General features: G+C 36.2%; 1 protein-coding gene across 4 annotated transcripts in view; it reads left to right on the top strand.

The window, feature by feature from the left end:
- sparc (secreted protein, acidic, cysteine-rich (osteonectin)) overlaps window positions 1-7,689 on the top strand; it is a 28,811-nt gene extending 21,122 nt beyond the window's left edge. For all 4 annotated transcript variants that reach the window (XM_039775339.1, XM_039775340.1, XM_039775338.1 and 1 more), the window contains exons 8-11: window positions 1,522-1,655; window positions 3,729-3,877; window positions 5,822-5,970; window positions 7,144-7,689. In XM_039775339.1, the coding sequence (XP_039631273.1) occupies window positions 1,522-1,655; window positions 3,729-3,877; window positions 5,822-5,970; window positions 7,144-7,172 (461 nt within the window). In that variant the 3' untranslated portion in view covers window positions 7,173-7,689. The remainder of the gene's footprint in view (window positions 1-1,521; window positions 1,656-3,728; window positions 3,878-5,821; window positions 5,971-7,143) is intronic.
- The last annotated feature ends 15,566 nt before the right edge of the window (window positions 7,690-23,255 follow it).

The following is a 23,255-nucleotide window of genomic DNA, read 5'->3' as shown; positions in this document are numbered from 1 at the left end:
TTGGGGAACCAAAAATTGTTCCCCTGTAGCATCCTTCCAAGGAATCACGCTGGCACCGTTATTTTTTTATGAGTGCACCACATGAGTAAAAACAGGCTGTGGCTTACCTTCAGCAGGGTACCTTCATCTTTTTCCCTCTCTCTTTCTCACACTGTTACTATAATAGTGACAGCTCACACAATTCCTTTAAAAGAGGCTACTTGTCCACCTAAACCATTTGTCTCATTTGACTGCACGTTGTGTAGATGAAGCATTTTGATTTGTCTTTGAGTCATGATGCTGTATTATGGCATATGTAATAGGAAGAAGCAGTGTGACATCATATGCTGGGGAGCTGAAATTGCGCTTAGCAGGGACCTGAATGAATATTTTTATTGACAGCTCTAAGTGTGCTGGTGGTATCAAAGGTCAGCTTTATTATAGAGAGGCACAAAGTCATCCAGCACAAATTAGAGTTTGAGAGCAACCCTACCCCTCTAGCTTAATTGTAGCTTTTACAATAAATTAAAAGTCATAGGTTCACCTTTTTCATTTGATCAATGTTGCAAGAATAGAGACTGCAGTGACAGTATTGTAACAGATTCATTTCACAGAGCACAGTAAAGTGCCCTATAGAACTTACAAATATGACTTTGCACAGGGTAGAAAAACAAGCATTTAACCTACAGAGCAAAGGAAACAAGGATGCCTCAATCACTCCACTCCAGTGATAGTGCAGGACGTCACACCAGTGTTCAGGCCTTGAGCTTTGTTTTTCGCAATACTCGAATGGAATGGAAACAATGAGTGCCTTATCCTGCTGATCTAAAAGACATTCATCTAATTCAGCATGCTGCAATTTCTCTTTTTCAATATGTATTATTATTATTATTATTATTACTACTCCTTGACCTTGCTACATTTTCAACTGTCCTCTGTACTATAATAGCAGGCTTATACTGCATCCAGTCTGCAAGTCAGTCACACGTAAAGCCTTGTTCTTCTTCCCAGTCACTGCACAGGGTGGAAAAAAGTACTGGCTTATCCTGCTGAACTAAAGGAACATTTTTGTAATCCAGGAAGGTACAATTCCACTTCTTCATAGCAGAATGGTGACATCACTCCACTGCTCATGTTTACCAACTCCTACAAAATACACACAATTCAGTTTTCAACACCTTATTCAGGGCCAAGTCTTAGCTGGCTCTGCATGCCATTCTTCATTTTCCAAACATGATGTAAGTGCTGGAGTCTTCTTTCACTTCTTCAAACAAAAGGTACTTAAAGTTTGGAACAAGCAGGGCATTCTTGCTCTAATTAAACAAGAAAACAAATATAACAAGAAGGTGACACAACTGGATCAGTTACCCAGTTGTTAATTGCATAAGCGAGACAAACTGTAGGATCTCTTCTCATTTGCAAATATTGAAATGTTAGGGGATATGTAGATCCATCTCTCAAGGCTACAGATTAAATAATTTAGCATTTTATTTTCTTTTTTTAGAAGGTTATGTTCTGTGTTTTTCATCTCTTTGTCTGCAGACATTGCTCCCTGTCTCGATAACGAATTAAACGAATTTCCACTCCGCATGAGGGACTGGCTGAAGAATGTCTTGGTCACCCTGTACGAGCGTGATGAGGACAACAACCTGCTCACTGAGAAGCAGAAGCTCAGGGTGAGTCACGCTTCCTCATAAACACAAGATTACAACAATAAGAAAAGGCAATAGTGACTGTCTGGGCAAGAGAGACTTTATACAGGATAATCTGTTAAAGCACTAATGTTATCTGTGTTCTGTTATAACACATATAGTACTGCAGTTTCCACTTCACTTAAAATATTTAGCATTATGTTGTCATCTGCATTTTCATTCAAAAGATTATTCGTTTGATAAAATTCTTTCTTATATTCACACAGAAAAAAACTGTCCAACCAAAAATACCAAAATAAATACACTGAACATTCAGTTCTTTGAATCTAATGAGACGTCAAGCAAAACAACACCTTTTATTGGCTAACTAAAAAGATTAGACTATGCAAGCATTCAGGGTGTCATTGTGCTTGACTTCTCATTAGATCTACTGTATAATGGCTAACACGGTACACCACCCTACTTTCTTTGAAACTCTAATAGATGACATGTGCCCCTCTCAGGACAGATGGGGATTCTGCTTAATCACTTTAATTTCTAAAGCTGACAGGGCAACAGGGAGTTTGAAATTCAGTTTCATAATCCCCTAAGAAAGAGAGCTGATCAAGACTGCTGTGTCTTTTCTGCAATACCAATGCTGCTTCGTTGTCACCTTGCTAACCCTGTAACAAGTAAAAATGAAAGGGCATCAGCACTGACCTGCCTGGCACTTTGGCCCAAATGAGTTGGAAGCGAGTCTGTTTTCTTTTTAGTGACCCCCATAGCTACTTAGCACACTCTTCCTCTGGCTCACATTTACTTCTAGTGCCTTGATATTCCTGTTTTAGACACCTCCGGCACTTGAGAACTCTCAAGTGAAGTTTTACCAATACATTTTACCAATAATAATTCTTACATTTTACCAATAATAATTCTTACATACTGTAAATTTTCCCATCAAAAAATCATTAAAGCATATTTATTAAAAAGAGTCATGTATGTGCACTTAAATACTATTGTAAGTTAAGATAAATGATCATTTCTAAGTCAGGGCTATCATTAGGAGAGCATAAAACTAAATTTGAATGAACAATCAGGACTAAGGATAATAAATATGACTTAAGCACAGATATGCAGGTTTCAGGATTTATCAGTCCAGCATTATATACAGCAATGGCACACCTTTACACTATCGTGTCTGCACAATCATGAAAAGCAATGTAGTATAACAAACAGACTATACTTGATTGGGCAAATATTTACTTTCAATATTTTTCAAATTATTTTTCACTATTGTAGTTTTTTTTTGGCGAGTTTTGGTTAAGGCCACTTTTTATCTGCTTCTAAGCAGTAGGTTACAATTTCACAAGCGTGTTCAACTTAATCCATAGCAAATGGACCAGAATGGCAATGCAGCTCTTTAATTAAAAATATACAGACATAATCCATTTACTCATACATGTGTGTGCACAATTGCTTCTTAAATGAGACCCTTACAGTTGTAGACCTCTATTTTCCTGTGTTTTTTCAATGGATTTGTATTTATAAGGTAATGTAAAGAAATGTTTCACTCACCAGAAATTGATGGACATATACAGTAGTTAAGTCTCAGTTTTATGTGGATTGCAGTTTAAAGCTGAATAACAGTCGACACGTCAGACTTTAATTTTTCAGAGTGTACAATTTTGGAGACCATGCAGCAGGTCTTACATGGCAATTAAACATCAGGGGACCTTTGACAGCATTAATAGATTCACTTTCTGGCAGTTTTATTCCTACCAAAACTCTCTTAGGTGTAGTTAATTCTGAAATGCTAGCTGTGCTGCAGGGGCATCTAGTCACTCTTTTTAGATGTTTTCTGCAGTCTGGTTGATGTCACTCTCTAGGCCAAGAATAGTAGCACTACTGTTTAATAATTTTAAAATCTGTCCTGAATGATGACTGACTGCAAAGTCCACGTGAAAGCCTATTGCTTTGTTAAAGACGTTAGACATAAAAGAGCAAATCAGCTTTGGTTGAAAACAGCTTTTTCTTAGTAGTAACACTTGTAAGGCCTGCAGGAGGCTAAGTTGCACAGTTACTTTGTTGCTGATTTTGTTTATCATATGTGATGTGCAGGTGAAGAAAATCTTTGAAAACGAGAAGCGTCTTCAGGCTGGTGATCACACTTTGGAACTGCTGGCCCATGACTTTGAAAAGAACTACAACATGTACATCTTCCCCGTGCACTGGCAGTTTGGACAACTTGACCAGCACCCCATTGATGGGTAAGCAGCACACTGTCACATAGGGCAATTTAATCATAAAAAAACTTTTTTTATTATTAATTTGCAGTTTCAGAACACTCCAAGTATTTGTGCTGAGAAAGTAACTTTGATAAAGCAATCTTTGTGAGTTTAACTGAAAATTGTTTACCTATTAAACAATGCATGCTTCACCTAAAACACTAAATCAGAAGGTCCTAAAGAGAGCAACATGGGAAAACATCTTATTATAACCTATACCTAAATTAATTTGAATGTATGTGTGTGTCTAGGCAAACCCCATATAATATAAAGAAAATGTGGGTTATAAACGCATTAAAAAATAAGAAAAGAACTTTGTTGTTGACACAAATCTCCAAAACAAACTGTCTTAAGATGGCACAGCTTCTTGAAATAAAGACTTCTGGCAGGAAGGGGCAGGGCCAGGCAGGCAGCCACAAGAAGTGATGTCAAGGATGTTAAAGCCATCAATATTACGGTCTGCAGAGAGAGGAAGAGATAAGGTATCAGTATTATATACTGTATATATAATATGGGCGGCACAGTGGCACAGTGGTAGTGCTGCTGCCTCGCAGTTAAGAGACCTGGGTTCGCTTCCCGGGTCCTCCCTGCGTGGAGTTTGCATGTTCTCCCCGTGTCTGTGTGGGTTTCCTCCGAGTGGTCCGGTTTCCTCCCACAGTCCAAAGACATGCAGGTTAGGTGCACTGGCAATTCTAAATTGGCCCTAGTGTGTGCTTGGTGTGTATGTGTGCCCTGTGGTGCGCTGGCGCCCTGCCCAGGGTTTGTTTCCTGCCTTGTGCCCTGGGATTGGCTCCAGCAGACCCCTGTAGTTAGGATATAGTGGGTTGGATAATGGATGGATATATATACACTGTATATAAAATCTGTGCATATACTGTATATAAAATTTCAGAATTATTATATATTCAGTAAAAATACTAACATTTAGAGCCATTGTGCAAAAAAGTCATCTCAATCTTACTAACTGGAATTGATATCATAAAAATGTGCAATTGATTGTCAGAAGGTCAGTGCACATGCATGTAAGGTTTGTGAGTTTGGGTTTGTCTGTTTTTAAGTAAAACTTTCAATCAGCTCACTAAAAGGTTTGTTGCAGTACCTCATTCTGGTAAGCTGCGGACCTGATAGGTATCCAAATTGTAAACAGTGAAACGAGGACTACTTTAAAACCAATATGAAAAAAAAATGCTATGAAGTTCATTTTCCAAATACATTCTGGGCATTGTGATTATACTGAGGTATTGACTCCACTGTTAAGTCCATTAATGTGGCCAAACTTTTTTGTGCCAGACTATGAGATTTCTAAGTTTAAATTAAGACAAATTTCCCCCTGGGGACAAATAGATATCTATCTATCTGTCTGTCAACACTGTACCTACTTTCTCTTCCCGTGTCTCTTTGGGAATCAATTTTTCAGTAAATCAGAATCAGTAAAATTAAGGTTGCTACATTTTCTAAGCACCTTTCTAATTAATGGCTAATTAATGTGAAGTTTTTACTGCTCTCTCCTAATCAGCACCCGTGAAAGTAAGCTAAGTGGTCCACAGGAATGATGGAAAAATTGTGAAAAGGCACATATTAAAGCAATTATTAACATGAGATAATAAAACTAAAAGAAGCATGTAGACATCAATCACAACATCTCACTTGTTGCTCTCAAATTTTTTGACAAACCATATATCACTTGTGCATTGTAGTATGTCAATGCCTTGTCCTAATTGGAACTTAATATTGTTTTCTGGTTTACTCCTTCTTTACTTCCTCCATTTCCCAAACTCACTGATTCACACTGAGGATTGTGGTTTACATTGACGCTTACTGTTACTTTCAGATGCTCCTAGTGGTTTATAAACATTGTTTTTAGTTTTCATCTTAGTAAATAATGTAAACACTTTGGAAAGCATCTAATATTGTTTCTTATTGCAGATACCTCTCCCATACTGAACTGGCTCCTCTTCGTGCTCCACTTATTCCCATGGAACACTGCACAACTCGCTTCTTCACCCAGTGTGATGCAGACAATGACAAGTACATTGCCCTAGATGAATGGGCCTCTTGCTTTGGCATCAAGGAGCGTGAGTATCTCCACATAATATCAATGTGTCACTTCACTTCATTTCTGACGCACTTTGTCTTGATAAGGTAGCAGTGCATAGGGCTCTCTTAACGAATGGGCACAATTGGCACTGACCGGGAGGCTCCAGAAGCATAGGGGCTCACAATGTTTCTCATGCCAATGTATGTTTCTGTTTTGCTATCAAAACAGGAGCCCCAGTGCACTACTTTGCCCCAGGGGCCTATGATGCCGTTAAGACGGCCCTGAGTGGCAATATGGAAGGTGTAATCCTTCTAGCCTTTCCTGAGTCTTCTCCCAGTGGCCTTTGCCTAATACATGCCCGCAAAGAGGCACCCTAGGAACATCCTATCTACAAGTCAAATCAACTTAAACTGGACAGTTTCTCAATTCACCAAAGCAGCAATTTTGTTCTGAGGTGCTCCATATTGTTGAGCTCTTTAGCCTATCATAGAGAGTGAGTTTGACAACCCTGTCCGGGAATCTAGTTTAGGCTACTTTTATTCAGAGTGTCATTTCTTTGTTCACTGCCTTCAGAATGTGACCTTAGGTGAGAATGGAAATACAGGCTGACTGGTAAATAGAATACTTTGTACACAACTATATTGATGCCTCTATCCAAATTTAGAATAGCTACTTCCTTACCTGTCTGGAAAAAGGCACTCTTTTCTGGGAAAAGACTTTAAACTCAGACTTGGAGGTGCTAATAATCCTTCCAAAAGCATTCAGTGGTGAACCTTTCCAGTTCTTGTGAGAGATCAGTCAAATGAGGCAAGGTGAACAGCACATTCACAAACAGCCGAGGCACAACTAATAGATCAATCCAGGCCACCGTGACTCATTGACACAGAGCGAGTCACGCCACTTTATTGGGATATTTTATGTTGAAGGGATATGTGTATAGAATTGTATAGTTCTAAAATCCCTTGTGGTAGAGTGCACTATTGAAATATGTTTTGCAAAAACGAGTTTCTCAAAAGAGCAAACCTCTGAAGCTTTATGAGAACACATTTTCCATGTACATTTTAATGCTTTCATTAATAAAAGATTGTGTCATTATCAAGTTAGATGCATTTGTGTTAGTAAAGAAAGTTTTTTTAAAAATACTGAAAGCAACACTACTTTATTCACAGGTTCACACCTTAACTTTGTATTTTTCTTTTCTTTTTTGCAGAGGACGTTGACAAGGATCTCATCATTTAAATCCACCTAATCAGTGACTCTTCATTTTGTTTTTTTACTGGGACAAGGTTCTAATCCATAGATGTTAAATGCAGTAATGGTGCTAATATCAACATTTTATGAACCTACCTATACCACTAAAAAAGAAGAAAAAACACACATGCTTTTGAGTGCTACTTGCATTACGCAGTAAATGACCTTTCACATTGTTTTGTTTTGTGTTGTTGACTGTTATAAAAAAAAAGAGTAAAATTTTTGACAAAATGTAATCTAGTGCCATTAACCCCTAAATAAACATGGTGAGGTAGAGTCTGTTGTGTAGTTAGCTGTTTTGATGGATTTATATAACCGCAATTGGTGTGTTGGACTATGTACGTTGGGAAAGGATTGTGCTGAATGTGTTGTTTAAATAGATACATTCTCCCATAGTTACAGGGCTTGAATTTAATTTCAATTTGGCATTCATGCAAAATGACTTAAAATGTAAAACTCTTCTGATTTAAACGTTTTAAATAAATTACTTTTTTTCTTGCTTTTAGATTTTTTTTTTTTTTTTTTTTTGTAAATTCTTTGGGTGGCATGGCATTCTTTTTCGCCATTAACATGTAGATGTTGTCTAAATCTTAAATTTCATTTTTGGTCAGACTTTAAATTCTAGCCCTGTGTGTTTAGCATAACACTGCACATTTTTTAAAAGGTTTCATTTTTTGACACCTGGGAGGAAAGTGGGTGATGAGTGTTTATAGTGTAGGTCAGTTTTTTTTATTTTTAATTCTTTCTGAACAGACAGAGGAATGAATCTCGCAGGTTGAGAATGTTTCTACCTCTCAAATGTTCAAATTTGCCACAGTGTGAGCGTGCCTTAAATCTCTTCAAAAATAAAATTCTTCAAAAAGATATTATAAAACTCACGCCTTTGCATGCATCTAAGTCTGTATGTTCACTTCTTTCTTAACATTTGCAGTTTTTTATATTCTGCCTGGTTGGCTTCATACATAATTTAAAATGAATGCATGTCATTAAATAACTAAAATAGTGAAAACGTTTGGACTGTTTAAATATAAGTAATGATATTTTTATATAAGAGTCACGCCAAAAATAATACCACAGAATGTTTTCCTCTGCTATAATTATTCTGCCTGATGCTTCTCAAGCCTGGTCCTTGCGGTGCTCTGAGCCTGCTGGTTTTTGTTTTAGCTCTTCTCTTATTTATAGAATGATACACAGAATTTGTTTGGACATCGTCTTTAGTTACATCACGAATCTTATTGAATCTTATATGATCACAACAGTCTTCTATCCAGGTGTTTTCCAAAGAAATTCTTCCACAAATCTGTTTTAGTAGATGTTGTTTTATAGACTAACATCACTCAGGAATCTGCTCAAAAATTTTATTTTTCGGTAACATTACAAAAAGTAGATATCCTTTTGAAGTACATTATTATTTAATTGAGGAAATTACAAAGAAAATGTTAATTTAGTTGGAAAAAAGCCAGTCTATATGACAAGCTATGAGTGGCAGGTTACGTAAAGAACTGTTGCAGATTGTTCTGCAGGTGCATTGTTAATATTTATAATAAATACATAATTACCGGTACATTGTTATTTCAACTGCCAAACCTGGCTCCCACTAGACATATCCTTGATTTGACAGGTGGAGATAATGGAATTTATGGACAAAATGTGAAGGCTGTTAGAAAGTGAGTAAAGGATATATAGCAAGTAGCACTTAGGAGATGAACTGCCAAAATATAAAGGTTATTGTTGCAGAGTTTTGTAAAGAAATTGAACATTTTAGAGTTTATGTATAAAAAGGGGCTAAATTTCCAGATAATGCATCTATCCACCCACCTATTTTCAACTCCACTTATCCTTGTGTACATCTTTATAATACTTTAAATATATAGTGGACAAAACAATGCTAGAAATGTATAGTTTTGTGAGAAATAGTTCAGTGATATATTAGGAAAGACCCTAATGATTGTGGGCAAGAATGACAGGTCTCAAAAACAAAAGTTGGGGTGCTAACTGGGTCGTCCTGTTTAACTTAAGAAAAAGGTTCAACAAAAAACAACTCCTCTTGGCATCTAGGCTTCTCGCCCTCAGGTTTTAAACTAAGTGAACGGTTTAGCTTTAGTCATAGGTTCAGGGTCTGTTTGTCAGGAGCTCCATCCGTTGGGTCGCTTTGGTCACAAAAAATTACTCCTTCTGGGCAGCCGGGGGGTCTTATAGTTGGGGACCTGGAAGGTATGGGGCTAAGTGCCCTCACTTGACAGTTTCTCTGAGCTGCAGGGAGAGAAGTTAAAGAGAATGATAGCAACAGCACCTCCTTTCGTCCTGGTGGTTTATTACATACCTCGATCGTTCCCATGAGGAGCTCTTCTGACACATATGCATGACATTCTACCTATAAATTAACACAAATGGTTTCTGTTCCTGTGTTTCATCACAATACGTACATTATTCCCACAGGAAGTCCAAATAAAGTACATTTTTATATCCCATGAATAACTTGTTTGGGAACTGTTGATGTTACTGTTATTTTTAAATAAGCATTATTTTCTGAAATTTTCCCAGAGCTCGAACCAGTATTGATACAGCATAGGCAAAAAGTATGCAAACATTACAGGTGCACTGCAAAATAAAATAAAGAAATTGGTATTTAGTCTACAAATGTGCAAGTGCAACTTTATATCAAAACATGTAGCATGTATAATTTAAATCAAAACATGTAACATATATGATTAATGGTTATAATGTAAAGGTAACATGAAAAATATACTGTATATTGAGAAAACAAATAACACATTTAAAGAATAGTTTCTTATAGTGTTATCTTAATGTACACAAAAAGAAAGATTTTAAATACTGTAGTTTATTTTTGTATTTAAAATTTTCATTCTACTAACTCATCAAATATTCCAAACATTGTATGCAAATTATCACAGTCTGAAGAAAATTAAAACAAAATTATGTTTAGTCAGGCATTTTAGTGACCTTTACATCAGGTAGATGGTAGCAGAGAGACAGTTTAACGTTTGTATATTACTGTGTCAAGCACACTTCTACTGTACATTTAAAATAAAACAATCCCCTGAACAAACAATCGCTTGAATACTTTTTAGCTTTAGGACATAAAGACAGAGAGCACTGAGCTTTTTCAAACAAACTTCTTTTGGAAAGTGATCACCTGGTTCTTGTGTCACTGAGGATTGCCATCTTTCTTCTTACTTTTTTGTTCATTTTACAGTATTACTAGTATAACAGAGAATAATTAAAAAGAAGCAAGAGTGTACCCAAGTGTTCTTCACAGTAGGGATCTGTATAGCAGCATCTAATGGTGTGCTGTGGAAATGCAGAATTATTGGGCAGGGTAGGTGCTTAAAGATGAATAGGAAACGTTTAAAGCAAGTTGGATGCAAAATGAAAAAGATAGCAAAGGTATTTTACAACTTTAATAGCTTTGATTAATTGGTGAGTTTATATATGATACCTCAGATGTGATATTGTTATTTTTTAAAGACTGTGGAAGAAAAATTAGGGGAAAAAATAAGTAAAGTGATGGTTTATGGCCTCCTATTGGCTTTCTCTCTCACAAAGTAAATTGAGATTGGAGTTCAAGACTGGAATCTTGTGATTAAAACTCCTTCAATCTTGTTCTAAACCTCATTGTCCAAAGGCATGAGCTGATGTGAATATTGATAGGAACCAGTCAATATCATTCTAATGGATGGGAGTCAATTACAACTTACAATTACAATTAAGCTGTTATATTATTAGCTTGAAAAAGGGCTGACTAAATTTTCAAATGAATCATTGACTATGCTCTATTTCAAATATACTGTGAAAACTTCAAATTTGTTTAAAATTTTCCATACACAGTATATAAAAATTTGAATCATGCTTTAGTTTAGAAATCTATTACAAATGAGCTGTTCAGAGTCCATAAATATTTTACTAACTATGCTATTAAGAATAAAAACGATCATTAAGATTTATATAATATCTTACTGTCATTTCTCATTATTTGACATCATGTTAAAAAGGAGGATAATATGCATTATAAGTAACTCCGCAGGTAGTAAATATACATGTTCTCAAACCCACTCAAGCCCATACCCACACTTCCATTCATATACAACCAGCTGAAAATCACAAAATAACCTAAAACATTTGTCTACTGGGATGAAAATTCTGTTAATTCAAAACAGATCATGACAAAGCGCAGGATTAAAGGCACAGTAGTGTTAAGCCACCATGATGACCATAAACAAAATATTATGTATGTTTAATACCTCACTGTCATGCATGCAAGATCATGTTATCACAAACTTTAATTTACACAAGTTTTTACATTAAACATTAAATCTGAAAAACAAGATACAGAATGGTGGTGATGAGGCTGAGACAATATCCTGTGAGGAAAGATGTGACTTTATCACTTACTTTGAGATTTTGGGCAGAGGTACCTCAAAAAGTATAACTCATTTCTAAAGAGTCAGGAAATGCAAGGTGCATTATTTTGGAAAACTGCAGTATTGATAAAAGTTCGAGTAATCGAGTGAGTGCTTAACTTGCCTTAGTCTAATATCTTCTTGGTGGAGGAGAATACCTCGCTTTAGAACAAGGCCCTTTGAATCGTCATGTTGTTAAAACGGCAGGAGAGATGCACAAGATGGAAACAAATAAGGGAAAGAGATCTTTCAAGTTCAAATACTAGCTAAATAAGAACAGTATTTTGCTTCTTTTTTAACCACCATTACAAAAACCAAGAAAAAAAATCAGTGCAAGACATCAACTGTTAGAATATTTATAAAAAGATAAACTTTGCCTCTTCTTTATATCAATTTAAATTCTCTACTCAGACTCATGTCATGCTATAAAATTAAATCTTTACTATTCCAAATAAAAAAAAATCATTATGTATTTAGTTATCTGTGATATCCACATCCCGGCTTGGTTTTTGTGGGAAGGTATTTCTAAAACGTGAAATATATTTATTGTCCATTTTGAGAAGGCTACCCCTTTAGTTATCCTCTTCAATTATACTGTAGAATTGGAATCACTTGTTCTTTGCAATGGTTGTCTGTCCATTTCTCATAGGCTTTTGATAGTAAAAAAAAGTAATAAGGAATTAGATGGAATTGGCGAGATGCTGTGGAAAGTCAGTACCATTTTAGCTGACCTTTTAAAAATCCAATAACATTTCGTCATGGAAGAGTTCATTTTATTTTTACTGGTTTTGCTTGGCCTACAGTTGTTGGTTTATTTCCTGTGGGATACAATTACAGACTTTTAAAACACCATGGATCAACATTAGGCAACCTTCTGGATGCCAGTCAACAATATAGATCTTTTAGTGAATAAGATTTTACTTCAGTTGCTTAAAATTAACATTTGACATTAGCAGACATTCTTGGTAAAAACATGATCTATAGTATTCCAAACATTACAGAAATATACTGTTTTGTGCTTGTTTTTCATGCTTGAACACATACTACAGAATTGGTGGAAGATTATGAAAGTACAGAAAAGATCATTTTGTTCAAAAACAGTAGGAATGTTGTGAATGTAAAGATAAAAACTTAAGTTGAGTATAAATAGATAGATAGATAGATAGATAGATAGATAGATAGATAGATAGATAGATAGATAGATAGATAGATAGATAGATAGATAGATAGATAGATAGATAGATAGTTTCCCTTAAAGCTGTTGGTGTTGTGGTAAACTTGAATTAAGATTAAAGAGGCAAACAGACCTCAGCTTCTTTGTGGAATGGTCAGGGATATAAGGGTTGCTTTCTAACAAAAAGAACTGGCATGAATGACACCATTGATGTGAAGCGTAAAAGGCAGAATTGTTAAATGGTTGTTTCCATAGCAATTCTTCTAACCTTGTTTTGTCAGCAACCATTCGAGCAGAAATCTGTTTTACCTAAAACACAAGCATAAGAATAAAATTAAAAGTATGGCAGAATTACTTAAAATCATCTTTTATTTGTGTGCCCAGCATGTTATCTTAGCACTTTCTCATTTTTCACTTGTAGTGCATAAAATGTTAAATGCATAACAGTACATTTTCTATTTTATATATGATTAGAATATAACACTTACAGATTTGTGAATAAAAAACACTGTACAGTGCAGCTTCAGTATAGAAAAGAGACTGGATAATGTAAATGCAGTTTGAGGTTTTTACATTAAATAAGACGGGAGCATGCTAAATCTAAATGCAAAACAAAGAAAAGGACTGCAGATAGTACAAGTATAAAAAAGAAAAATTAGTTAAAACAATTTTACATTTATAAGAATTTTTTTAGAAAAAAAAATATTGAAATTAACATTCAATTGTTAATTGAAATACTGAGTGTTGTCATTTGCTCTCACAAAAACTGACAATTAAGTTTGATTTGAGGTTGATTCATAACAATTCAAAGAGGTGGTGACTGCTAAAGGACTGCATTGTTCTAATTAAACACAGCATTTGTAAAATGGGTTACAATATTTATTATTTTTTTTATTTTCTGGGTCCTTTTATATTAGTACGGAAATGTTATGGTTTCTGGGCTTAACATCTTTTTGTGAATATGACATGCCGCCTCCTTGCTTTTATCCATCTTTGATGACACAGATGATAAGTGCACAATTTTCTTAATGCATCTTAAGATTGGTTCAAATTTAACTTTACTTGCTCTCAATTAGTGAACGTCTAAAAGACCCCAAAACAAATATATGCTTTGAGCATTGCCACTTCTGTATTGTATGGCCAGATCGTTTATATATCATTCAAAGAATGAACTGCTTTGAAAAAATTGAATGGAAACCCTTTCATATACAATCTAGATCAAAGGATGATTCCTCCCATATACAGCAGATTGCTAAACAAGAGGTTTTAAAGTGACATTGCAAAATACAAATTACTGTACTACAATCTCTGCAAATACCAGACAATGGAGACCTTTTTACAGCACAATGTTCAATTTGTTTTATACATGAATTACTTTTTCTTTTGTGGATACATCGAAAGTAAATAGTGTGGCACATCATGCCCTTATAGCCCAGCTCCATTTCCCGCTTGTGGTGTCCTTTTTTGTGGAATTGGCATGTACTTTCCTAGTTCATATGGTTTCATCACAGGACTAAGACACACTCTTATTTTGAGTGGTTGCTTTAATGTTCCCCAGTGTACAGTGTGTACAGGAGTAAAGCTTCCTTACTGCTTATATTTACTTCTTTCGGGACAGGTTATGGTCTGAGCAAAGTAGATGTATGTAAAAAAAAAAAAAAAAAGATGGAAATAATGGATAGATGAAATAAACCAAATTTTTACTTTCTTAGTGCAAAAAAAGAAAAAAAACAACTTCCGCAAGTTTTTCCACGTTTCCTGATGCCCTCAGAATGTTCTGTAATTAATTGTCTCTGTCCCGGGTCAGTTTGCACCTTTCGCCTAAAGTTGTTGGTAAAGACTACAGCATTGGACAAAGCTCAGAAATAAAATGGATGGATGCATGGAAAGATGGATGGATGTTTGATACAAATACGTAATGAAGCTTCCACATTCACATAGTGTGTTTACAATAAAGGACATAATACTGAAGGCATTTCCATCTTTTTTATAGAACCATCTTTACAGTACTTAGCTAAATGCCTCATAAATTAAATAGCAGAACCCAGGTTATATTCCCATTTTAACCTCTTAATTCTTAATTGTTCATGGATTTATCCTAATCTGAAAACGTTCACTGTCATCTTCTGGCTGCTGGTTTCATACTTCGTTCCTTAAACAGGCTTGACTGCCTCTCATGGCTAACTGTGTTTAAATGTACCTAACTACCAGCAGCGCACATGCAGCCTGGGATGACAAGCCAGCCATTTGAAACAACAGCAGGCCTGGCCAAAAAAGCAAAATGGTGTCTCCACCCTAAAAGAACAGACTCATTTGCTCAGTGGAAAGAAAGCAAAACCACTCCAGCAGCTTGCCTTCGTCATTCTGTCAAATCAATCGCAGCAGGAAAAGCAGCATGTTGAAAAAAAAGTCAGCTTTTTTTTTGTCCTGGAGCAATGAATTAAACAAGTAGCTTCCTGTCATATATTGTTGAAATCTCTACATTCAAACATGATTTCTTTTTGTAATAAAACAAAGAAGAGAAGAGAGAGCATTGAGGTAAAGCCAATGTTAGCTGAATAGCTGTACATACTTTAACAGCTCTTGTGTGGAATCCCAGTAAGTTTATGAAATGCAATTTTTAGGAGTAAATGAAATAAAGCAAAATGGATGTTAAAAAGTTTGTAGCCAAAAATAAATTTAAAAACAGTTTCTAGAGAACTGCGGTGGGCTGGCGTCCTGCCCGGGGTTTGTTTCCTGCCTTGTGCCCTGTGCTGGCTGGGATTGGCTCCAGCAGACCCCTGTGACCCTGTGTTAGGATATGGTGGGTTGGATAATGACTGAATTTCTGGAGAAAAGCATTAGAGAGGGATAGGTTGTGGGATTTAGCATTTATAACGATTTATTCCAATTACAGAAAAATGACAATGAAGACTTCTTTTTATGGTGAGGCATGCATTCTACCAGGAACACAAAGATGCATCAAGTTACATTATTTGGCATTTAGCACATGCCTGCTAAATGTTTAAAATATACAGGGACATTCAGCTGTATAGATGTCTGCTAGGAACCTTCTGGCAAAATTGAGAGTAGCATATTAATTAGTCCATTGCAATTTTTATTGAAAATTCATATTCTTCCATTTTATTTTTATGGTCTTTATGCCTCTTGTCAAAAACATTGGTAAGAATTACGGTAATCTACACAAACTTCTTTTTAGCCCAGTCCATGACAAGTAAGAAGCATACATTTTGATAGAGAGCCACCTAAGTATCTTGATCCATCCATCTGTTATTAAGCCACTTAACCTAAATCAGAGTGACAGAGTCCAGGGTCTATCCCAAATGTGTAGGAAGCAAGTTTGGAACCAACCTGGGATGAGATGCTACTCCAATGCAGGGGGCACAGATCTACCAATTGAGGCAGAGGACCAATTCAGAGTCAACAATTTACCTAATAAGAACATTTGTGGGATTTAAAAGAAAAAGCCCACTCAGACCTGGGAAGTGACCTCGCTGGACTTTAAACTCAGGAATACAAAATAATGCATTAAATAAATCATTTAAAACAAAAAATCGAATATACAGTTATTTTCAAAAATCCCCAACCAAAAATCAAGTGATGACAATACTAAAGAATGTTTAAAATGCACAAACGTAGTCCAAAAGCACAATCCAATTTGTCAGTTGAAGTCTGAGTTATGGGAAAATGCCATGAAGTGAAACAGACTTCTGATTAAATGATAACCTTGTCACACCATATTAATGTGAATGTTTGATGACTATCTGTGGTGGAAGTGACAATGACTCCAAACTAACAAATCCTACAAGCAATCCAGACCTTGAAAAAAAGCACCACAAATTCAACTTCAATCTTTGTAGTGTAGGTAATAATATTGTAATTCAGAGATGGAAAAAATTGTTCCTACACCTTCATATGCATAGAAAAAAGAGAGTTCTCTGACAACCCAGCATCCTTTTAATTTTTGCATCTTACCTGGAATCTCCCCAGTAGCCCCAGAAGCAGCCTGGGGGATTCATCCCATAGCATGCCGAGAATCTCCTTTCCTCTCAAGTAGTGCTGCTACAGACTTAATGTTGGTGTGCAAAGACAGCAGGGCCTGAAAATTCTAGGAGTTTAATAATATGTGGTAAAAGAGGAATAGTAACTATTAGCATTGAATATAGAGAGCAAGAGTTTGAGAAATGAAAGCCAAAACAGCCAATCTTTGCACATAACTGTCACTGCGACACCATAGATGACAAAGGGAATCCAAGTGACGCACCATTAATTGTAACTTATGAGGTGTAAGATATGCACCAACTGATTCCTGGGATTTCTTGAAGAAAACTTCATATTTTTTAAATTGGTATCTCAGCAAAGAGGAAATACAATGTGGATTTAAAAAATGCTTAGAAATTAAAATATGCAAAGGTGGAGTGAACTGAGGTAAGGAATTGTTAAATGCTGATTGAAATTTGGGGGTGGTTTTGTAAAGCTGCCGTGTGGGTTTGAAGCGACATGACTGAATGCAAGCTGCCCCTTCTGACATGGTTAATAAGTGCCATTCTTGAACATCAAGCACACTTTGATATTCAATCTTTAATGTTATGAAGTGTGGATTTAGTTTCATCGGATAGAAGGGGAAACCTTAGATGTCATGAGCACTTTCACCAAGAAGAAAGCCTGGAAGGGACAGGATAAGTTTAAGAATGAGTATTCCTCCATCTTCAGAAAGAAAGATTGGGAGATGAGAGACAGATTTTAGAGCATCAGTGATACAGTGATAAGAGGATGATAAAATGTCAGAAAGAGCTGGCAAGAGAAATACAAACATAGAGAGAGGGAGATGACTAGATATCTAGCTACAGATAGAAATGATGACCTGACCAGAAGCTTTGTGTAACTATTATGATAACGGGTGGCCTGGAATTAACTTAAACATATTTAATATGTGTTCTTCGTCTGCTTTCAGAACTACAGGAGAATCCTGGTTGTATGGCTTTAAAAGCCACATTAGTGTTTTGCTTTTGGTTTATGGCACTAACTATTTACACATTAAAACTTATTAAGCCTGCTTTTCTGCTTGTACCTTTTTTTTTTCTTTTTATTCTGATGAGAGCTTGTAAACTTACTTCTGTTCTCAGGTCAATCAAGGGTGTACAAAATACGTACAGTCATACCTGAGTGAAATCTGAAGTTAGTAGACTATAGTCTTGGGTGCAAATACATTGCAACTGTAAACTATATATTCCCCAAAGGCTGGTAAGTGTATTAGTAGGGGAAAGGCAGTAGGGACAGAGGCGTAACATATAAATGTAGTCTACTGAAAAAGAATCTGTGCATCTGATTAATGGGGATTTAATGTTGTAAGCAGAGGTGTCCCCAAAATCCTTCCCTCAATAAAACAGAAGAAAAGTGGATAAAGTAAGACCATTGAGAGATGAAGATAAGGGGCATTATAGATGGTCTTACATTACAATGTGTAAAGAAGTGAGGCACACTTTCTAAGCAGAGAAAAGAAGCAATTAAAATAAAAAATGAGGAGTGTAGCGTAACAGAGATGTAAGTGAGGCAGTTTTGGGCCATACCACTGAGTGGAGTTACATATGATAGAAAAAGGGGGGAAAATGCTAAAGTGAGACTAAAGATTTTGGAATGATTCAAGGCCAAAATGTAAAGCCAGACTGGTTGTGTGAAACGTATGAAGAGTGTGAATTCTGGAGAGCCATGTGGAATTCAAAGAAAAAATAAAAGCAAAAGCAATTGCTGGATTAGGAACAGGACCGCATACATTAGGGAACCAAAATGGACAAAGGAATTCAAAAAGAAAAGATGGAGTCCACATATTTGCTCAGTTTCAAATGTCCATAAAGTTAACTTTTTCCTGTACCTCTAGAATCTTTTTTGATCATGCAGGTCTTTTTAACCCCCACAAGTGCACTAACCTCTGCTCTAAAGTCAGCGTCTGATGTGCAAAAATGTGCTTGAAGTACAGACCAGGCATCTTAAAAAGTAAAAGTGCAAGCTAGGTTAAGGCATTTGCAATGGCATGAGCAATGAAGACATCAGACATTGTGACACAGGAAATAATGTGAATGACTGTATTTTGTCCAAGACAAGGTTAAAAAGGTAGAAGGTCAGTGAATAAATGATACAGCATAATAAGAAATGATATTTAAAAGACATACTATAAATCAAAGAGCACTAAAAAAACCTAAAACATTTAGCTACTGAACTGGTTAAACTGAGTTGGTTAACAATGTACAATTTCAGAATATGATTCATTTTTAATTTCCTATCAGTGGCATTTCTGCATTAAAGGCCCAAGGGGCAAAGCTCTAACCCTTTGCTGTTTAAACTATATCATAGGCTTCCCTGAGTAATTTAATTTATTATTATTGTTATTTCCCAGCCAATGCTATGCAGCACAAGCCAGTGAGCAGGTGTAAAAAGTAATGTTAAAGTTTCCCATCTGCATCCTGAAAGGTAGGCAAGTAATTCCAAAACAAAAAAGTGAAGAAGGAAGATCAATATAAAAAGGGAATTAAGTGTAAGACATTATAATAATGGGGCTGGGTTGCATCTAACTTTTAACGCAATGCTAAAGATAACCACCTTACTCAAAGAAAAACATAAAGAAAGCTTTTCAAGTGCTTCTTGTATTGCTTGTAAAAGAAACAAGCTCTGGTGCGTAAAGAACAGGTATGTAGAAAATAATTATTATTTGCCCAGTGATGAATGCTGCTATTAGGAAGTCCCATGTTCAGGACGTGCAGTGTGTGTATTCTTTCAATGTTAATGCAACTTGTCGTTTTTTTTTCTCAAAGCCGTTCAGTTCTAAACCTGATGTGTTGCTTTTTCAATCTGAGGAGATCATAGCCCATAGATTTTCCTGGTAAGTTGGTAGTTATTAAGTTCTCAGTTTAGATATTCTTTAAATCTTTATTGCTGCATTTTTTTAGATGATGACATCAGAGGGTATCGCAATGATTTGATGCATCCCATTGTTTGATTTGTGATGTTAATGGTGCATGAACTTGCACATCTCACTAAATATTAGCACAAAGGGGATATATATTATTAGTTAAGTAAATTAATGTTAGAAAAGACTGCACATAGAAATGAAAATTCTGGCATGGCCCTGTCCGAATTAATCAGTATTTTCCATTGCTCCTATTGTGTGATTTCTGCATAGTCAGTGTTAGCAAGCAACCGGTCAAGATAGGCATTGTGAAAACCAAGAAAGCAGTACATAGAAAAAGGGGAATTTATGACTAGTAAGAGTTAGCGAGACACACTGGAGTGGGAAGAAGGATTTTGTGTGAACAGTAATGACTACACACTTCAGTCTCCTACTCTAAGCTCTATGGAGTTCACTATACACTGTGAACAGACTGTACCCATGCCTCCCTGCCATTACCATGATTAGTACTTACCCTCTTCACTCATGCTTTATGCTGCTAACTGAGCTATCAGACAGCTTGGGGCATTTAATCAACATGTTGAACCCTATAACAAATCCTACTCCTTTGCCCAGCAGTCACGAAAATATGGGTTTTGATATTTACATTTCATATAATTTTTAATTCCTTCCTTACGGTATATGAGGTTCTAAGCTTCAGCTACAGTCTTCATTTCTCTGTTCAACTTTCTTTATTATTGCTTATAAGGATGTTTAATTGTGCCTCATTAATGGAGCAGATGTTTTGAAGTCTTTCAATTCCTACTTCTTGTTTACACTATTTGTATAAACCTGTTACACGGCTGATTCTTCAGTTTATCTTTAGCAGTGTTATTAATGTTAGTCTTTCAGCCTACTTCCAACTTTGGATTGTATCATTAGGTCTTCACATTAGATTTTTAACTCTTTATTTTATATAATGCTATTGCACTCTATATATAGTGTATAAGATTTTGTACACTGGGAGGATTTCTTGGACCACATACCATTCTGTGTCATTTGTAAATCTCTTAGTCCTGCTTCTTTCATATATGTTTTTCTAATTCTTCTCTGGGCTTTTTATCATGTTTGCTCTTCTTCTCTGCTATATTTATATCATTAATGTCATAATCTTTTTAAACACTGCAGACAAGCCTGTTGAGGTTCAATTAAAGCATGGCACCACTACATAACAATGCAACTGGCCACTGGTCAACTGCACTATTTCTTAGCTGAGCCTGTGGGACACTTGTGTGTCCACTGTGTGATGGGGTTAACATTGTGTGTGTGAGGTTTATTCCCAGCTGTAGGGAGGCTGCTGAAGGTTATATGAGTCATTTGAAGCGCCTGAAACATTAATTCTTTATTCAAAATAATGTATAATTACACTATATTGCCAAAAGTATTGGGACACCCCTCCAAATCAGTGAATTCAGGTGTTCCAATCACTTCCATAGCCTCAGGTGTATAACATCAAACACCTAGGCATGCAGTTTCTACAAACATTTGTGAAAGAATGGGTCGCTCTCTGGAGCTCAGTGAATTATAAGCGTGGTACCATGATAGGATGCCACCTGTGCAATAAGTCCATTCATGAAATTTACTCGCTACTAAATATTCCACGATCAACTGTTAGTGGTATTATAAAAAAAGTGGAAGTGGTAGACCACGTAAAATCACAGAGTCGGGACAGCGAATACTGAGGCGCACAGTGTACAGAAGTCACCAACTTTCTGCAAAGTCAACAACTACAGGCTTCCAAACTTCATGTGGCCTCCAGATGAGCTCAAGAACACTGCGTAGAAAGCTTCATGGAATGGGTTTCCATGGCTGAGCAGCTATATCTAAGCCTTACATCGCCAAGTGCAATGCAAAGCGTCGGATGTAGTGGTGTAAAGCATACCACCACTGGACTCTAGAGCAGTGGAGATGTGTCCTCTGCAGTGATGAATCACGTAATCCGATGGACGAGTCTGGGTTTGCTGGTTGCCAGGAGAACAGTACTTGCCCGACTGCATTGTGCCAAGTGTAAAGTTTAGTGGAGAGAGGATTATGGTGCAGGGTTGTTTTTCAGGGGTTGGGCTTGGCCCATTAGTTCTAGTAAAATGAACTCTTAATGCTTCAGCATACAACGCCATTTTGGACAGTTTCATGCACCGAATTTTGTGGGAACAGTTTGGTGATGGTGCCTTCCTATTCCAACATGACTGTGCACCAGTGCACAAAGCAAGGTCTATAAAGAAATAGATGAGCATGTCTGGTGTGGAGGAACTTGACTGGCCTACACGGTGCCCTGACCTCAACCCGTTAGAACACCTTTGGGATGAATTAGAGCAGAGATTGTGAGACTGGCCTTCTCATCCAACTCCATATTAAAGCCTATGTATTAAGAATGGGATGTTATTAAAGTTCATGTGTGGGTAAAGGCAGGCATCCCAATACTTTTGGAAATATAGTGTATATTGGGTTCTTTGCTGAAGACACCCTCAGAGAAATTCCTTCACAGACTTACAAATATAACACAGAGAAGTATTAAACGCTACAACACTTATATGCAATTAAAGCATCTGTTTAATTAAACAGCAATAGTGAAATCCACAGAAATAATAATATGACATTGCAACATATTAGACACCAGGACAGCATTACATTGTTTTAGTTCTTGGAGAAAATAAATCTCTGAGGACCACAAACATTTTCAAAAAGCACAACTACTTATACTAACCCAGCTCACCTGATGGCCATCCTACAATATTGTACAGCATCTACTGGAGTCAGCAACTTTGGTATAATCATATGACTTGCTGAGTCTGTCACCACTGATGAAACAAGTTTCTCACCAACACTAAAGCTGAGGACTACCCGCTGGGTCAAGATGGCAGTGTCAACAAAAGTCACAGCAGGATAACTTAAAAAAAGACTGCGGATTGGAACATGTCCATAACAGCTGGTATGAATGACTGACACAATACTATGTAAGAAAAATAACTTACATACTTGTTTTTAAGAAACATGAATAGTCTGATCAGCCACTCTAAGTCTGCTCAAGTTCCTTGTGGCAGAAGCTTACCTGTTGTATCTTTCTATTACATTTGTAAAAATTGTCCAGTACTTTCAATTTTAACACCCAAAGGACATGAGATACTACTTTTTGTGAAAAAAACAATTTCACTATATAACAAATTTGTTAAGTTTAATGGACTGTACAAAAATATTTGATCACACCTCAACGTCATATTTTTTCACAATATTGATAGTTGATTCTCTTGCATATCTGTTTGCCATTCTACTTTTCTTCCCACCTCTCTCATCTGTAACACATAAAATAATTATTATTCATATTTCTGTATTTGTCTGTTTTAGTTTGAGGTTCTCCTACATTATGCTTTGTAGCAATCACTAACATGTTGGAGTATGTAAAAAGTTATTGTCTTTAAATCCATCCATCCATCCAATGCTTGAACTCCCTTAATCCAATTAAAAGATCACAGAGGAGTTGAATCTATCGAGGTAGTATTGTTATATAAAGCTCATATATATTAAAAATGTTGTTT

Source organism: Polypterus senegalus, chromosome 13, assembly GCF_016835505.1.
Source record: "Polypterus senegalus isolate Bchr_013 chromosome 13, ASM1683550v1, whole genome shotgun sequence".
NCBI classification, from domain to species: domain Eukaryota; kingdom Metazoa; phylum Chordata; class Cladistia; order Polypteriformes; family Polypteridae; genus Polypterus; species Polypterus senegalus.
Note: the sequence above shows the minus strand (reverse complement) of the source record. Positions and strands in the feature narration are given on the sequence as shown.